Raw genomic sequence first — 14,460 nt, forward strand, 5'->3', positions numbered from 1 at the left:
CCCTATCTCTAAGGCTGAGCCCTACAGAGGAAACACATCTCCCACCCAAACGGACTTCATGTTGAATCTGAATCCCTGAAATCAATTCTTCTTCCTCTCAAAGTGGTTTTAAGAATTTTATTAGAGACAGGAAGTACAATGAGACAAGAAATGTTTAGTTAATTTACAGAAGGAGAGTTTCATACAAGCCAACCGGAATGAAGAAACCAGGTGTGTCCTCCAGAGACAGACAGGAATGAAGAGACCAGGTGTGTCCTCCAGGTCCACGTCACTTTTGGCCGAGCTGGGAGAGCTGTGGACACAAAGGGGAGACCTCAGTGGTACTGTGACTTTAAGAGGAGAGGAGGACACAGGTGAGGACTGGTAAGGACAGGTAAGGGGCAGGTGAGGACAGGTAAGGACAGATACAAACAGGTGAGGGCCAGGTGAGGGACAGGTAAGGACAGATACAAACAGGTAAAGACAGGTGAGGATCGGTATGAACAGGTGAGGGACAGGTAAAGACAGGTGAGGACCGGTATGAACAGGTGAGGGACAGGTAAAGACAGGTGAGGACCGGTATGAACAGGTGAGGACAGGTGAAGAAAGGTGAGGACAGGTGAGGGACAGGTAAAGACAGGTGAGGACCGGTATGAACAGGTGAGGACAGGTGAAGAAAGGTGAGGGACAGGTAAAGACAGGTGAGGACCGGTATGAACAGGTGAGGACAGGTGAAGAAAGGTGAGGACAGGTGAGGGACAGGTAAAGACAGGTGAGGACCGGTATGAACAGGTGAGGACAGGTGAAGAAAGGTGAGGACAGGTGAGGGACAGGTAAAGACAGGTGAGGACCGGTATGAACAGGTGAGGGACAGGTAAAGACAGATGAGGACCGGTATGAACAGGTGAGGACAGGTGAAGACAGGTGATGCCAGGGTAAGACAGGTGAGGACAGGTAAGGACAGGTGAAGACAGGTGAAGACAGGTGATCGTCTCACCTGTTTGGTGAACTGGGCAGCGTTGGAGAGTTCACTGCAGCCGTAAACGACCTTCTTCCCGTGTTTGACCTGAAAACCACAAACAGGAACTTTTACCACACGGGTCATAAACAACAGGTAATAAACAACAGGTCATAAATAACATGTAATAAACAACAGGTAGTAAACAACAGTTTATAAACAATAGGTAACAGAAAGGAATATTACTAAATATTATTAAAGTGGAAATAAAGTATTTTTTCCTCATAAAACATGAAACAGAATAGTTTCCTTCATAATAAACAGATGTGACACATTTCAGAGTAATTGTACACAGAATACTCGCAGTAGTACTCGCAGTAGTACTCGCAGTAGTACTCCAGTACCTTGGCGTAGTCCACCAGGTTCTGGTACTCGATGTAGTTTCCTCCTCCCACCACGAACACGATGGCCTGAAACACAGCGACCAATATTATCCATCATGCACTGAACGGTTGCACGCTGCTATTAACATCTTTTGGTTTTACATGATCATAAATACATCTATTGATTTAACTCTTTTCCTTTATTACATCTGGAAATAACTGCTGAGCTCACCTCCTGGAATGGGTTCTTGTTCCTGGGGATGGAGCTGAAGAAGAGGAGGAGGAGAAGACAGTGAACGTTTGTTTCTAGCAGTCAGTGAGTCAGAGGACAGTGATCACAGATCAGACAGAGTGGTACCTCTCGCTTCCTCGCAGCATCTTTGGGTCGAAGTATCGATAGTCGTCAGTTTCCTAAAAGATCAAAGAGACAAACAGCTGATTCACTCTGTGACACACACACACACACACACACACACACACACACGCGCACACACACGCACCGGGTTGGACTTCATCTCCATCAGGCTGTCCAGGATCCGAGTGACTGGTAGGTTCTGGAAGTGTAAAGAACTGTGTTTGTTGTTGTAATGCTCGTTCTGGCCACAAGAGGCTGAAGAGCACCACAATGAAGCTCTGTTCTCCTTCTGGTGTACCTCATAAAATTGTTCACTAGTTTCATATGCATCCCATCTGAGGGTCATATGTGATGTATTTCTGTTTGAGACGTCTTCATGTGATGATGTCATACTGGGACACGGTACTTCTCCCACATCAGCACTTCTTTCCTCCTTGTAGAATTCATATTTTGATACATTTGTTGAACTATCTCCTTTTAGTTGATAGTGTTGTTGTTCTTGTTGTCAGACGACAGAACAACAACAACACAACGTCTGGAGGAACTTTACTTACGTGCTGTTTGAGCACCAGGTTCTTCACTCCCTCCATCACCAGCTGGGAGCCACTGTTCATCACTCTGGAAAACAGCCTGGAGGAGGAGAATGAGGAAGGGTGGAGGAGGAGGACGAGGAGGGGGTGGAGGAGGAGGAGGAAGAGGAAGAGGAGGAATGAGGAGGAAGAGAACAAGGAGGAAGAGGTTATTTTCAGTGCTGATGAAGTAGTTACAATGTTAGCGTAGCCTAGTGTAGCATAGCTTAGCGTAGCATAACTTTCCATGAAGTGGAAACAACAACATAAAGCTTTTTAATTAAAGGGAAGAGAAACAGAGTTCGTAAGGTGCCTTGCTCAAGGGCAGAACTAGAATATGTATTTGAAGAACTCACCCCATGGGTTTCACTCCACTGTTGCCGTAGTTCGCCGGGGTGGCGGCCAGCTTGGTAAAGGCCCTGGAGAAGACGAGAGGAAACCCCGTTACGAACAAAGACTGAGCGTCTCTGAGCGGAGACTGGGACTCCTGACTCACTTCCACTGCTTGATGTAGTTGAGTGGTGAAAGGTCGCAGCCGGCGTCCAACAGGGCCGTCTTGTACTGCTCCAAGTCCGACTGAAACACAAAGGTAACATCACGGGTTTATTATAACTAGCTGAATCAGATTGGGTAGCTCACAGTGTCCGTTCACACCAACACACAGCTGGAGGCGGAGCCTGCAACGTTCTCTACAGAAGCCCAGAGGGGACAAACCAAACACGCCTCTGAAAGGAGACGTTTGCTGTTTTCTTTAAAGTTCCCTGAAGGCACCGTAGCACTCGTTAAACTAATCTAACGTGAAGGCCGCTTAACCACCATGTCGGCTCGCTCCTGAAGGAGGTTTTGCACTCGTCACCTTGTCTTGGAAAGAGAGGAGAGAGAGTCTGTTGTTCCATAAAGGAGGCGCCGTCTGCCAACCGGACCCAATCCAGCTCTAATCGAGTTAGTTTCCTGAGAGGAGCTTCATTCCATCACGACACAAGAGCCAAGAAGAACCGCGTCCAAGACCAGTCCTGGATCAGTGTCAGTGGTTTGGAGGAGAAGACTTCAACAGTTCATTCTACCCAACCAAAATAAAATCTTCTCCAACCCCAAAAAACTCTTCTCTAACTTTTCCAACCTCCTGAGCAACTTCACACGACGAGAGCATCCTCTCTCCTCTGTCCTTGTCCTTCTAGACCTTTCTGCGGCATTTGACACAGTGAACCACCAGCTCCTGATCCTCCTCTTCCTCTCACTATGGAATCTCTCAAGGCTCCGTCCTGGGTCCCCTCTTCTTCCTCTCACTATTAATAATAATAATCATTGATTTTATATAGGGCTTCTCTAGATACCCAAAGTCGCTTTACAGAGTCCAGAGTCCAGTAGTCATACACACACAGTCATCCCGGTGGTGGTAAGCTACATCAGTAGCCACAGCTGCCCTGGGGCAGACTGACGGAAGCGTGGCAGCCAATCAGCGCCTACGGCCCCTCCCCCCCACCACCAACATTCATTCTTATCCATACGATGCGGTGCATGTCTTTATGATGGTGGGGGAAACCGGAGTACCCGGAGTAAACCCACGCAGACACGAGGAGAACATGCAAACTCCACACAGAAAGGACCTGGAACAACCGGGACGACCGGGATTCGAACCCAGGGCCTTCTTGCTGTGAGGCGACAGTGCTAACCACTGAGCCACCTTTCCAGGGAAAGGCTTTCCCTACCCACGGCCTGACTACCACGACCCCTCTACCACGACAAAACCCACTACCACATGTAATGTGATGTAATGTGATGTAAAGACGGGTCCATGGATCAGGGTTGTGTGGTTTTGACATCTGGTGAAGATATTTGTGCTTGAGATCCTCTTGTGAGTTTGTTTGAACCCAACGGATCTGAGGCGGAACATCGCGATGTCCTCGTCCCGCGCTGAACCCACCAGAGGCTGATGGGAGCTGACGTTTGGTTGACTTTGTCATCCTGTTGTTGTGTGTTTGTGTCTCTGTAACTCATCACCACAGATTAAAGACACACGGTCTGATGTCGATGGAGAAAGTGACATCAACGTTTGGCCGAATGAGACGTTACGTCATGTCATCGACTTCCAGAACAAAGAGGAACTCGTTCTGCTCGGAGGAAACTCTGAACCACATGAGACCACATGAGACCACTTCTGTAGATCAGACCCGAACCACGAATCAGCTAGACAACCGGATCCATGTGTGGGAGTGTGTCCATGTGTGTGTGTGTGTGTGAGCGTGTGTGAGTGTATGTGTGTCTGTGAGTGTGTGTGTGTCCATATGTGTGTGAGTCAGTGGCGGTTCGTCCATACGGGGCGCTAGGGCGCCGCCCCTCTTAAAATTGAGATGAAAAAAAAAAAAGAAAAAAAAAATGTTCCTGTCAAAAAACATTATATGCCAAATCATTTAAATAGTAAATATACCGTGTTGACGCGCTAAATGTGTGTGGGAGACCGTAAGCCCCTGTCAACAACCACTTAAGTTAATGTGAAAAAATATAATATATCGCCATTATCACGGAGAGAAGCCCCTCCCCTTTTTCGAGGCGCTGGTCTAACGTGTGTGTACGGCATCGATACAACATTTCAGTCGTTTTGGCAATGACCGGCTTCACATTGGCGGATGAAACCGGGAATCTTGGGGCGCACAAATGTGCGCACGCGATTGGATTATTCGGCAGATCAGAGACCCGTATGTTCCCTCAGCCCATAGAGCAGTGTTGCCAGGTCCGCGGTTTTCCTGCGGAATCGACACTTTGAAGTGTTGCGGGTTGAATTTTGTGTCCTTGGTTCGGGTAGACCTATTTTGCATGCAAATTACATGAATATCTTTAAATAAAAATCCATATTTTAAATGAAATAATTTATTCATACACAAATCCTACCAAACTGACTCCAGATCAGCACGTACACACATTTTATTTATGATAATATACTGTATCTAATTACACAAGGCCATTTTAGGACCTAGGTGAAATAACTTGAAAACTGCTTTTAATGCTGGCAAACTAAACATATGTTGTTACTTTGTAGATATTACAATACATTTGGCAATGATAGCAATGCTGTTGGACTTTAAAAGCAGTGTATATGGTTTGGCACGGGCATATTTTGAGTTCTGATATTGGGCTGGTTTTTGGGCTGGTTGTGTCACACAGACCTGGCAACCCTGCTGCCCAGAGCTCCACGGAGGTACGCGAGCAACATAGCTAGCAGAAGCTTTATGTTAGTATGGCGTCGCGACTGAAAACTCTGGTATCTCTACACCAAACACCTTTCAATCGACGGTCAGATATTGACAAGAAGAGGCTGAAAGAGTTGGGACCCGAACATCCGGATTTAAAAGTTCTGCAGAAAAGCGCTGACCGCGGGAGGACGTACACCCGGAGGTGCTCCTCAAGCCTATATGCTAACCGGAGCTGGTTAGCTGAATGCTCCATGAGTAATTCGTTTTTTGTTTCCCCTGTCTGTTTTCCAAAGTCCTGGGACGGAAACTCTCTGGACTACAATGGGGTGAGGGATCTACAGAGCTTCAGACAAGTGTAAAGCACGAATCTTGCCGCAGTTATCTAGCTAAGAACATGGAGCTAACTCGCTAACAGCATGAAGCTAACCCTGTTTGCAGACCGAACTGGCATCGAAAACACAACGAAGAAGTTCTGAAAAACAGACACATTCCCTCCAGAATAATGAAACAGGCTGGTTACAGACATGATTGACTTTAACCAGAGTTATTGAGAAGTTTGACCACTTTGAAGAGAGGAGGCTACTTTTCTTTACATATAGTGGGTCTACTCTGTCAGTTAGAAATGCACTCTGTCATTTCTTGTTTTCAATGTATTGTATTTTATTTTTGTTTGTTGTTCAACGATATTGTTGAGTGTTTGTGAATTTTATTTTAATGAGCTATTTTTATTTAGCGTTATTTTTAAAAATCTGTTTCCTGCGGAAATTGCTTTCCATCTGTTGCACTTCCTGCTCCTGAGTCCGTCTTTCCCTCACAATGGTTTTATATTGCCGAGGGTGAGTTGAGTGAAAAACGATTTTGCACTATTTTGGCTATATTCTTCAATAAAAATTAACCGTTTATGTTACATACAGTAATGGAATGTTAATACGATCCCGGCGTCCAGCTGTCGTGTCATTTAGACTGTCAAAATATACGTTTGGTGGCGGTTTCATTGAGCCACTTTCTAGCTCATGTAGTTATTTATTTTGTCCATTAGGGTCTCTGTTTTCCCTTGTATGTTACATGTCATGGTTTTGATGAGAATTGTTATTATTTAGATTTAATGTGGTCCTGTCTTCCATGGACAATGTTTTTTTATTGCTGAGGGAAGTGGAAGTGCAGAGACAAATCGGAAGGCAAATGTGTGTGTTCTGTTGTCTTCTGCAGAATAAATAAGTGCTGGGAAAATCCACCATCTGAGCCGACTTCTTCCATGCCCGTTCCACATCAGTTACATCTGCTCTGAACCTCTTTCATGTGAGGGTGAAACTCTTTTATTTTGCAAACCTCTGAAACCCAGCCCAATGTTTCTTAAAGCTGCTCTGAACCTCTCATGCCCAAAGTTACAGTGTGTTGATAGTTGTTGTTGGACAGTGTTGAGCACGCTGTGTTCTTGAAATAAAGCTTTGTTTTTTACAATATTCTACTCAAAACCTCTCTTCTTCTCATTGTTGAGTGATATTTAAACCACGTCGCCCAACTGCGCCCCCCCCCCAAAAAATTTCACCAGCCGCCACTGGTGTGAGTGTGTGTTTGTGTGTGTCTATGTGTGTGGGTGTCTGTGTGTGACCATGTTTGTGTGTGTGAGTGAGTGCGTGTGAGTGTGTGTCCATGTGTGTGTTACCTCTGAAGGAGCCTGCTGAGCAGTGATGTAATAGATGAGGAAGAGTCTCATTTTGTCTTCGGGGGTTCCGGCTGATGAACACAAACATTTTAACATTCAGGTAAAGACTCACTACATTTCCCAGAATTCCTTCTAATAAAGTACAAGACAGTGTGCGTGTGTGTGTGTGTCTGTGTACCGTCGGGGTCACTGATGATGTCCAGAAGAGATTTGTCTAAAGTCGACTTGGTCATCAGTTTCTCTTCATACTCAAAGTAAACGTCCAGTTTACGACTCTGAGGACACAAGAGCACCAGATACTGCGTACTAGTACTGCTTTATATTCTCATACTCCTGTTCTGGTGGAATGGAGCCGTGTGATTGGCCGGGAGCCCGTACCTTGATGTGGTCGAGCACGGCCGTGGCCACGTTGGTGTGCAGGTCGATCAGACGTTTCTTCTCCAGCAGCTCTGGCAGAGAGCTGAAACACACGACACCGCTTCAGTCACACCAACACGTCAAGAAAAGCAAAGCTACGGAAGCCCAGAGACTCCAAGAGGAAGGTGACTGAGACTGATGAAGATGATGAAGGTGACTGAGACTGATGACGAAGGTGAAGGTGACTGATGATGATGATGATGATGAAGGTGACTGAGACGGAGTACCTGACAGCAGAGGTGAGCTTGGCTGTGTTGTCTGACAGCATGCTGATGGCTCCTTCATCTTCTCCCTCTAAACCCTGCAGACACACAGATCAAGACCACACTGAGACCACACTGAGACCAACTCATACCAACTGGGACCAACAGTGACCAAACTCAGACCAACCGGGACCAACCGAGACCAACCGAGACCAACCGAGACCAACCGAGACCAACCGGGACCAACCGAGACCAACTGAGACCAACTGGGACCAACTGAGACCAACCGAGACCAACCGAGACCAACCGAGACCAACTGGGACCAACCGAGACCAACTGGACCAGTTACGGGATGAGACCAGTTACAGGATGAGACCAGGACCAGACCGGGTCAAAGGACCTGTTGTGACGGAGTTCACATCTTCAAGAAGACTCGGCTGCAGTCTCAGGGACTGAAAATCTCTTTCACTATCACCTTCAGGGACTCAGAAGAGCTCCTGAAGGTCTCAGATATGACCTTCAGAGAGACTTGGGGGACTTCAACCTGCCTTCACCGACTCAAATGTATATATTGAACCCTCAAAAACGACCCATGGTGACTCCGATGTGACCTGGACCTGGACTTGGGGTTTTACTGTGTGTGTCTCACCATGATGCACTTCAGGCGCTTGACCTCGTCCTCCTGGGCTCTATAGGTGTCCAGCTCCTCCTGGACCGACTCCGCCACCTCTGGAAAGGGACTGGAACACAACCACGCATGACTTTATACCCCTTAGAGGAAGAATCGGCTTCGACAACGAGCCAATCACAACGCTGGAAACCAAACAAACTCCAGCTGGACGAAAGAGTTTGTCAAGTACAATAAGATGTCGTCAGCGTAGATGTAACTTATGATGTTGTTAGTAAGTTCAATAAGAGGGAGCTGAGCCGGCAGAAGCCTACATTCATATAATTGTAATCAATATATACAAAACCAAACCCCGCCTCCTCCTCCTCACCTGCCCTTGTGCTTCTGCCAGAACTTGTCTGCAGGAGTCAGGTCGTAGGTCTTTCTGTTCTTCTTCTTTGGTCTGGCGCCGGCGGGAGACGGCTCAGGCCCCGCCCCCTCCTCCATCACCACCCTGTTGAGCTTGTAGTCCTAGCACACACACACACACACATACGCACACACGCGTTGGCTCTACTGGTTGTTTTGGTTCTTATGCTCTTCATGAATAGAGATTATGAACTGGCAGAACATCTCAGGATCAGGGACCACCTGGCTATAGGACAGACAGAACCTGATCCAGGTACAGATAAATATACAGAAGCCAGACAAGCATTGGTGGACCGGCTCAACTCCAGGTCTCTGGTCTCAGAGAACTGGGAAAACCTTCCAAGAATCCTTCTCGGAGAAGAAAAAACACACACACTCACATCTATGATTTGTATATTTTTTGTGTTGCTATGTCTCGGTGCTTTGGCAATATTGTTGTTGCCATCTGGACCGCCGCTGAGGGAGTCGGCCACACCAGATCAGATTCTGGACTAGGGAGCAGCCGGTGGCAGTGATGTCATCGTCTCCTGAACAGAGCCGTTAGAAGTCGTATTTTCTTGACTTGTTAACAGAAACCTTTCCACTAATAAGAGTTCTTGACTTATTACCCTAAACGCTGCTCAGAGAACCACAGGAGGACTCAGCAGCTTCCTGTTTCAGAGTTTCACAATTAAAGCATCCAAGAAACGACGTGTGTGAGTGTGTGTATGTGAGTGTGAGGGTGAGTGTGTGTGTGAGTGTGTGTATGTGTGAGTGTGTGTGAGTGAGAGCGTGTGTATATGAGTGTGTGTGTGTGTGTGACTGATGACGCGTTACATAACATCCATGTAGCTCTACATTCCAGCGCTGTCAGCATTAACCTCAGCAGCTGACAGCGCTCTGGCTCTGCATGAATTAGTGTGTGTGTGTGTGTGTGTGTGTGTAACCCTAACCCACAAACACACACACACCATCCTGCTGCCATAAATACTGAGAGGATTAATGCTGTGCTGAAAGTCAACTGGACAGCTTCCCCTCCCGTGGTTTCCATCTGATTGGTGAAGACGAGCGGCAACAAAGACCTGTGCGTTACGTATTTGTTTGATTGACAGCTCACCAGGACATCGTGGATCAGCGCCTGATAGGTCCAGGTGTGGTGGAGGGGCGTGGCCATGTCCACGTTACGATCTGCCAGGACGAACAAAGGCCTCTGGAAACTGTAGAGGAAAATCATGATCATGATTATTATTATTATTATCATTATCATTACAGCTTTAACGTGGTGTACCTGAACTGCCCGGCGGCCATGTTTTCTCCGGTGAACAGACTGTTTCTGGCGTCTCGAAGGTTCTCACGAAGCTTCTTGTCCAACTTCTACAACCAAAGAACAAAGACGTAGAGCTGATGTGTCTGTATATAAATATATCTAAATAAATATATATATGTACATATAAATAAATATATTCAATATATATAAATAATTAAATATATGTATATATAAATATAAATATATATAAATTAGGGCTGTCAATCAATTAAAAAAAATTAACTAATTAATCTCACATTTTGAAATTCATTAATCGCGATTAAAAGTTAAAAGTTAAAAGTTCATTCTTTTTAAAGACCAAACTTCACACAGAGCTGTGTTTTCAAAGAGGCTCCTACCTATAAAGTGCCAGCGAGGTATTTAATATTGTGGATGATAAATTGTTTCTTCAGTGAAACATCAGATTAGTAAAAAAAAAGAAGTATATTGAGACCCCATTGGTCCTGTCATCTTTAACACTGAACAGCAGCAGAACCAGTGGCCTTGGGAACTGACTGACATTCACATATGTCCTGTTCACCCTCTGGAGGCTGGGCTCATTTTATACATTTTACAACAACAACAAAATTCACCTTTTAAAGTCGTTTTCATATGACACATACCCACGTGTTCTACATCAACCATTCCAGAACAATCTCAGCTCTATTCAATGAGGCTCAGTTGTCCTGGTGCCGTGTTCTCTGCTCTCTGACTGACAGGCTGCTATAGTGCCTCACCCGTGAGGTGGGAGGTCCTTTACTGAGTGTTCATTGGTTTTTTTTCCCCCAAAATGTTGACAGACAAACGGATTGACCAATCACGGTGAAGGTTTCGTGTGACGAGTTCTTTCCGCGCCGCGTCACCCGACACGTCGCCCCTTCGTTCCTCTGTGGATCAGAGGGGGAGACTGGAGGAAGGAGCGGAGGAGGAAACCCGACTGACTCATCCACGAGTTAAACTGATTTATGCTCCTTATTTTAGCGGAGAAATAATTGTTTTAAAAACGGAAACAGTGTTAAACCGTACTGCCGCGGTTTGACACTCGGTTTGAGTGTAAAAACTTCAACGAACACCGGAAGTAAACAAAGTTGCGTTAATTGCGTTAAAATATTTTAGTGCGTTAACGCAGCCAAATTAATCGCATAGATTAACACGTTAACGCTGACAGCCCTAATATAAATACATTGAGAAACTGTTTATTAGGAAGGAATGTTTGCAAATGAAGTTCCAGATCAAATGAAGTTAATTTGTCAAATTGATTTTTTTTTACCATCAGAGTAAATAGATGTATTTTAATAATGTAAATATCATCATATCCTGCAGTAACAAGTAAGTTACAGATGGAAACATTCGGAGAGCTTCAGACTGAACGTTGGTTTAATGGAGCTCAAAAAATAAAAGAGGTAAAAACTACAAACGCCCCGAACCATTGGGATCGTCTGACTCACCACGGCCACCATCTCTGCTGCGTTGCCACGGGGACAGCGGATGATGGGCACAGCGCCTGGAGGAGAACAACACAGAGCCAGAGTTAGGTTCTATAGACGCAGGAGAACACCTCCCCCTGGTGGACAGAGACAGAATCACACAGGGGTCAACCAGGAAGAAGAACATGAAACTCAACAGGTATGAGACAGGTAGAGTTACGTCCCACGAGTTATTAAGTTATCAAATACAGAAGCAGAACATCTCGCCAGATTTAAAACTTTAAACTATCTCTTATGTCGACTTTTGAACTTCAATGTTCTGTATTTACTGGAAATTACAAATAATAAATACAAAATAATAATAAATACAAAATAAAGAAAGAATACAAAACAATAATAAATACAAAATAAATAAATAATAATAGTAATAAACATAAAATGCAAAATAATAATATTAGTGAAATCTGATCAGAAACAAAAAGGAACTTCCAAATATTCCATAATATATATATATATATATATAAATAAAAGTCTGAAAAGACGAAGGAGACAAGGAGGCAAGGAGACGAGGAGACGAGTTTGATGGTTCTGGCTCTTTGACTCACCCAAAGTGACGAAGAAGCAGAAGAGACTGTCCACGATGGTGTCCATGATGGCCTCCATGTCCGTGTCCTGGATGTCGGCTCGGTTGATGGCTGCAGGGGAGACGGACAGGTGAGACAGGTGAGACACACAGGTGAGGCGGTCAGATGTGTGTGTGTGTGTGTGTGTGTGTGTGTTACCGTGGTAAGAGATGAGCTCCTTGTTCTGATGGCAGAGGGTGAACATGTCGTCTTCCAGAGTGATGAAGTTCAGGTACTGATCATACACCTGATACACACACACACACACACGTTAGCGAGGAGCGGGAGCAGCAGTGACCCCTCTGTGGCAATGGCGGCGCTCACCTTGGTGACCTGGGCCACGGCGTTGGCCGACAGCGCGGCGCTCGCCACGTCCTCCAGTTTGCTTCTGCTGATGGCCGAGATGAAGTTGAGGAAGTAAGACTCGTACAGCTGGTTCCTCAAGTCCTGCAGGAGAACCAGTTAGAACCAGTTAGAACCTGAAGGTCCTGGAGGAGAACCAGTGAGAACATGAAGGTTCTGGAGGCACGAGGTCAGGGGAGAGGCTCCTCCTCCTCGCTGAGGTCAGAGGTTCTGTTCACCTGTCAGGCTTCTGATTGTGTGTGTATCTCTCTGTGTGTGTGTGTGTGTGTGTGTGTGTGTGTACCTGGCATATGCGGTCGATGTTCTCCTCCGTGGGCATGATGAAGTAGACAGCAGGAACATCTGGGATCGGGTCTCTGTCCGAGTGAAGCAGCCTGAACACAAGGAGGACTCACCTGTTCATGAGCAGCCTGAACACTGTGTGTGTGTGTGACCAGGTGTGTGTGACCAGGTGTGTGTGACCAGGTGCGTGTGACCAGGTGTGTGTGTGACCAGGTGTGTGTGTGTGACCAGGTGTGTGTGTGTTACCAGGTGTGTGTCTCTTACAGGTGAAGGGTGATGCCCATGTCTCTCAGCTCCTTGACGGACAGCAGAGGAGAGATGATGTCCTGGCCGAACCGATCGTAGATCAACACCTGTAAACAACGTCAGGTCTACATAGTAAACAACGTGAGGTCTACATAGTAAACAACGTCAGGTCTACATAGTAAACAACGTGAGGTCTACATTGTAAACAACGTCAGGTCGACATAGTAAACAACATGAGGTCTACATTGTAAACAACGTCAGGTCGACATAGTAAACAACGTTACCTTCCAGACTGGCTCAGCTGCTGTGTTCTTCAGAAGAGCAGCGTTTAAGTTCAGCATTCGCTTCAGAGCGACTGCAGAAAATAACAGAAACAACTTCAACATCATCTGTTCTCCTACCTGAGTTATTACCCTACGCTCCCTCTGTCTTAGTTGGACCTGAAGGGCCTCTTATGAGAGGACTACAACCCCCAGACTGCAGAGCAGCATCTCGTGGACTACAAATTACCCGTGAGCTGGCTGAGTGAACCTGAAGGCCTCTCTCTGCTAATCAACACAAGTACCCTCACTTTTCCTGGCATGCATCCCTTCTCAGTCGCAGCGTTGTGTCCATAAAGGGCATTGGTCCATACTAACAGATTTACATCGCAACAAAAACGAGTTTAAATGATGAATACCTCAGCTTCTATTCGAGGCTCAAAACACCCTTTTAAGACACTCAATATAAATATAGTTCCCTAACTAACAGCACTCCGACTCGTTTAAACTTTCTGCCGCCGGTTACCGCTGAAAAATAATCGTTAATGACGAATAAAATCAGTTTGACAAACCGGCCTGCTTCTCCCGGACGGACGCCGCCATGTTGGATGTTGTTGGTGGTGACGCAGCGTCTGATGACGTGGCGAAAGCCCATCGGAGAGGCGGTAAATGAAGTGAGGCCTCACTCTGCCGCAGTTTCTGGAGATACCCACGGAGGAAATAATTAAAGACGTCTGACTCCGCTGCTGTTTCCAAGGACAAAACAGGAACACACTTAAAGAGGTCTCACTCTGTCGTTTTCAGAGAAAACCCGGGAGGAAATAAATAAGGAGGTCTTACTCCGCTGCATTTTTCAGAGACAAACCATGAGGAAATAATTAAAGAGGTCTGACTCTGCTGCTGTTTCCAAGGACAAAAGAGGAACCCAATTAAAGAGTTCTCACTCTGTCGTTGTTTCCAGAGACAAAATAAGGATGAAAATAGTAAAAGGTTATACTTTCAAAGCTTCTTATCTTTTACTTTCTTCATTGCTTTCCGCCAAATGTATGATTCAGTTGGTTGATAGAACTCAGACTCCCTCAACGACACTCATTAAATATGTATGAAAAGAAAAACATGCAAGTTGTTGATATTTAATAGCATTTAAACACATTGTCTGGTGTTATTACCTTCGCATTGAAAATGCGGAAGGTAATGTTTTGATCGCAGTGTATTTT

The 14,460-nt window shown here is 45.7% G+C and overlaps 1 protein-coding gene across 2 annotated transcripts; it reads right to left on the bottom strand.

Moving 5' to 3' along the window:
* Positions 1-103: 103 nt before the first annotated feature.
* On the bottom strand, positions 104-13,951 carry scfd1 (sec1 family domain containing 1). 2 transcript variants are annotated; one of them, XM_056426346.1, is made up of 25 exons: positions 13,816-13,951; positions 13,268-13,338; positions 13,002-13,090; positions 12,739-12,829; positions 12,417-12,539; positions 12,252-12,339; positions 12,075-12,164; positions 11,491-11,546; positions 10,025-10,110; positions 9,854-9,953; positions 8,720-8,859; positions 8,371-8,461; positions 7,746-7,819; positions 7,480-7,561; positions 7,280-7,376; positions 7,102-7,172; positions 2,741-2,820; positions 2,601-2,663; positions 2,230-2,305; positions 1,821-1,874; positions 1,679-1,731; positions 1,553-1,586; positions 1,342-1,407; positions 977-1,045; positions 104-292 (listed from the first exon to the last, which is right to left on the bottom strand). In XM_056426346.1, exons 1-25 carry the CDS (start codon positions 13,844-13,846, stop codon positions 269-271), a joined length of 1,899 nt encoding a protein of 632 aa, XP_056282321.1. In that variant the 5' UTR covers positions 13,847-13,951; the 3' UTR covers positions 104-268. The 2 variants fall into 2 exon arrangements, with proteins under 2 accessions (XP_056282321.1, XP_056282322.1); XM_056426347.1 differs by lacking the exons at positions 104-292; positions 977-1,045; positions 1,342-1,407 and having other exon boundaries at positions 1,547-1,586; positions 1,821-1,890; positions 13,816-13,920.
* Between the last annotated feature and the right edge of the window lie 509 nt (positions 13,952-14,460).

Source organism: Pseudoliparis swirei, chromosome 11 (assembly GCF_029220125.1).
Source record: "Pseudoliparis swirei isolate HS2019 ecotype Mariana Trench chromosome 11, NWPU_hadal_v1, whole genome shotgun sequence".
Taxonomy (NCBI): domain Eukaryota; kingdom Metazoa; phylum Chordata; class Actinopteri; order Perciformes; family Liparidae; genus Pseudoliparis; species Pseudoliparis swirei.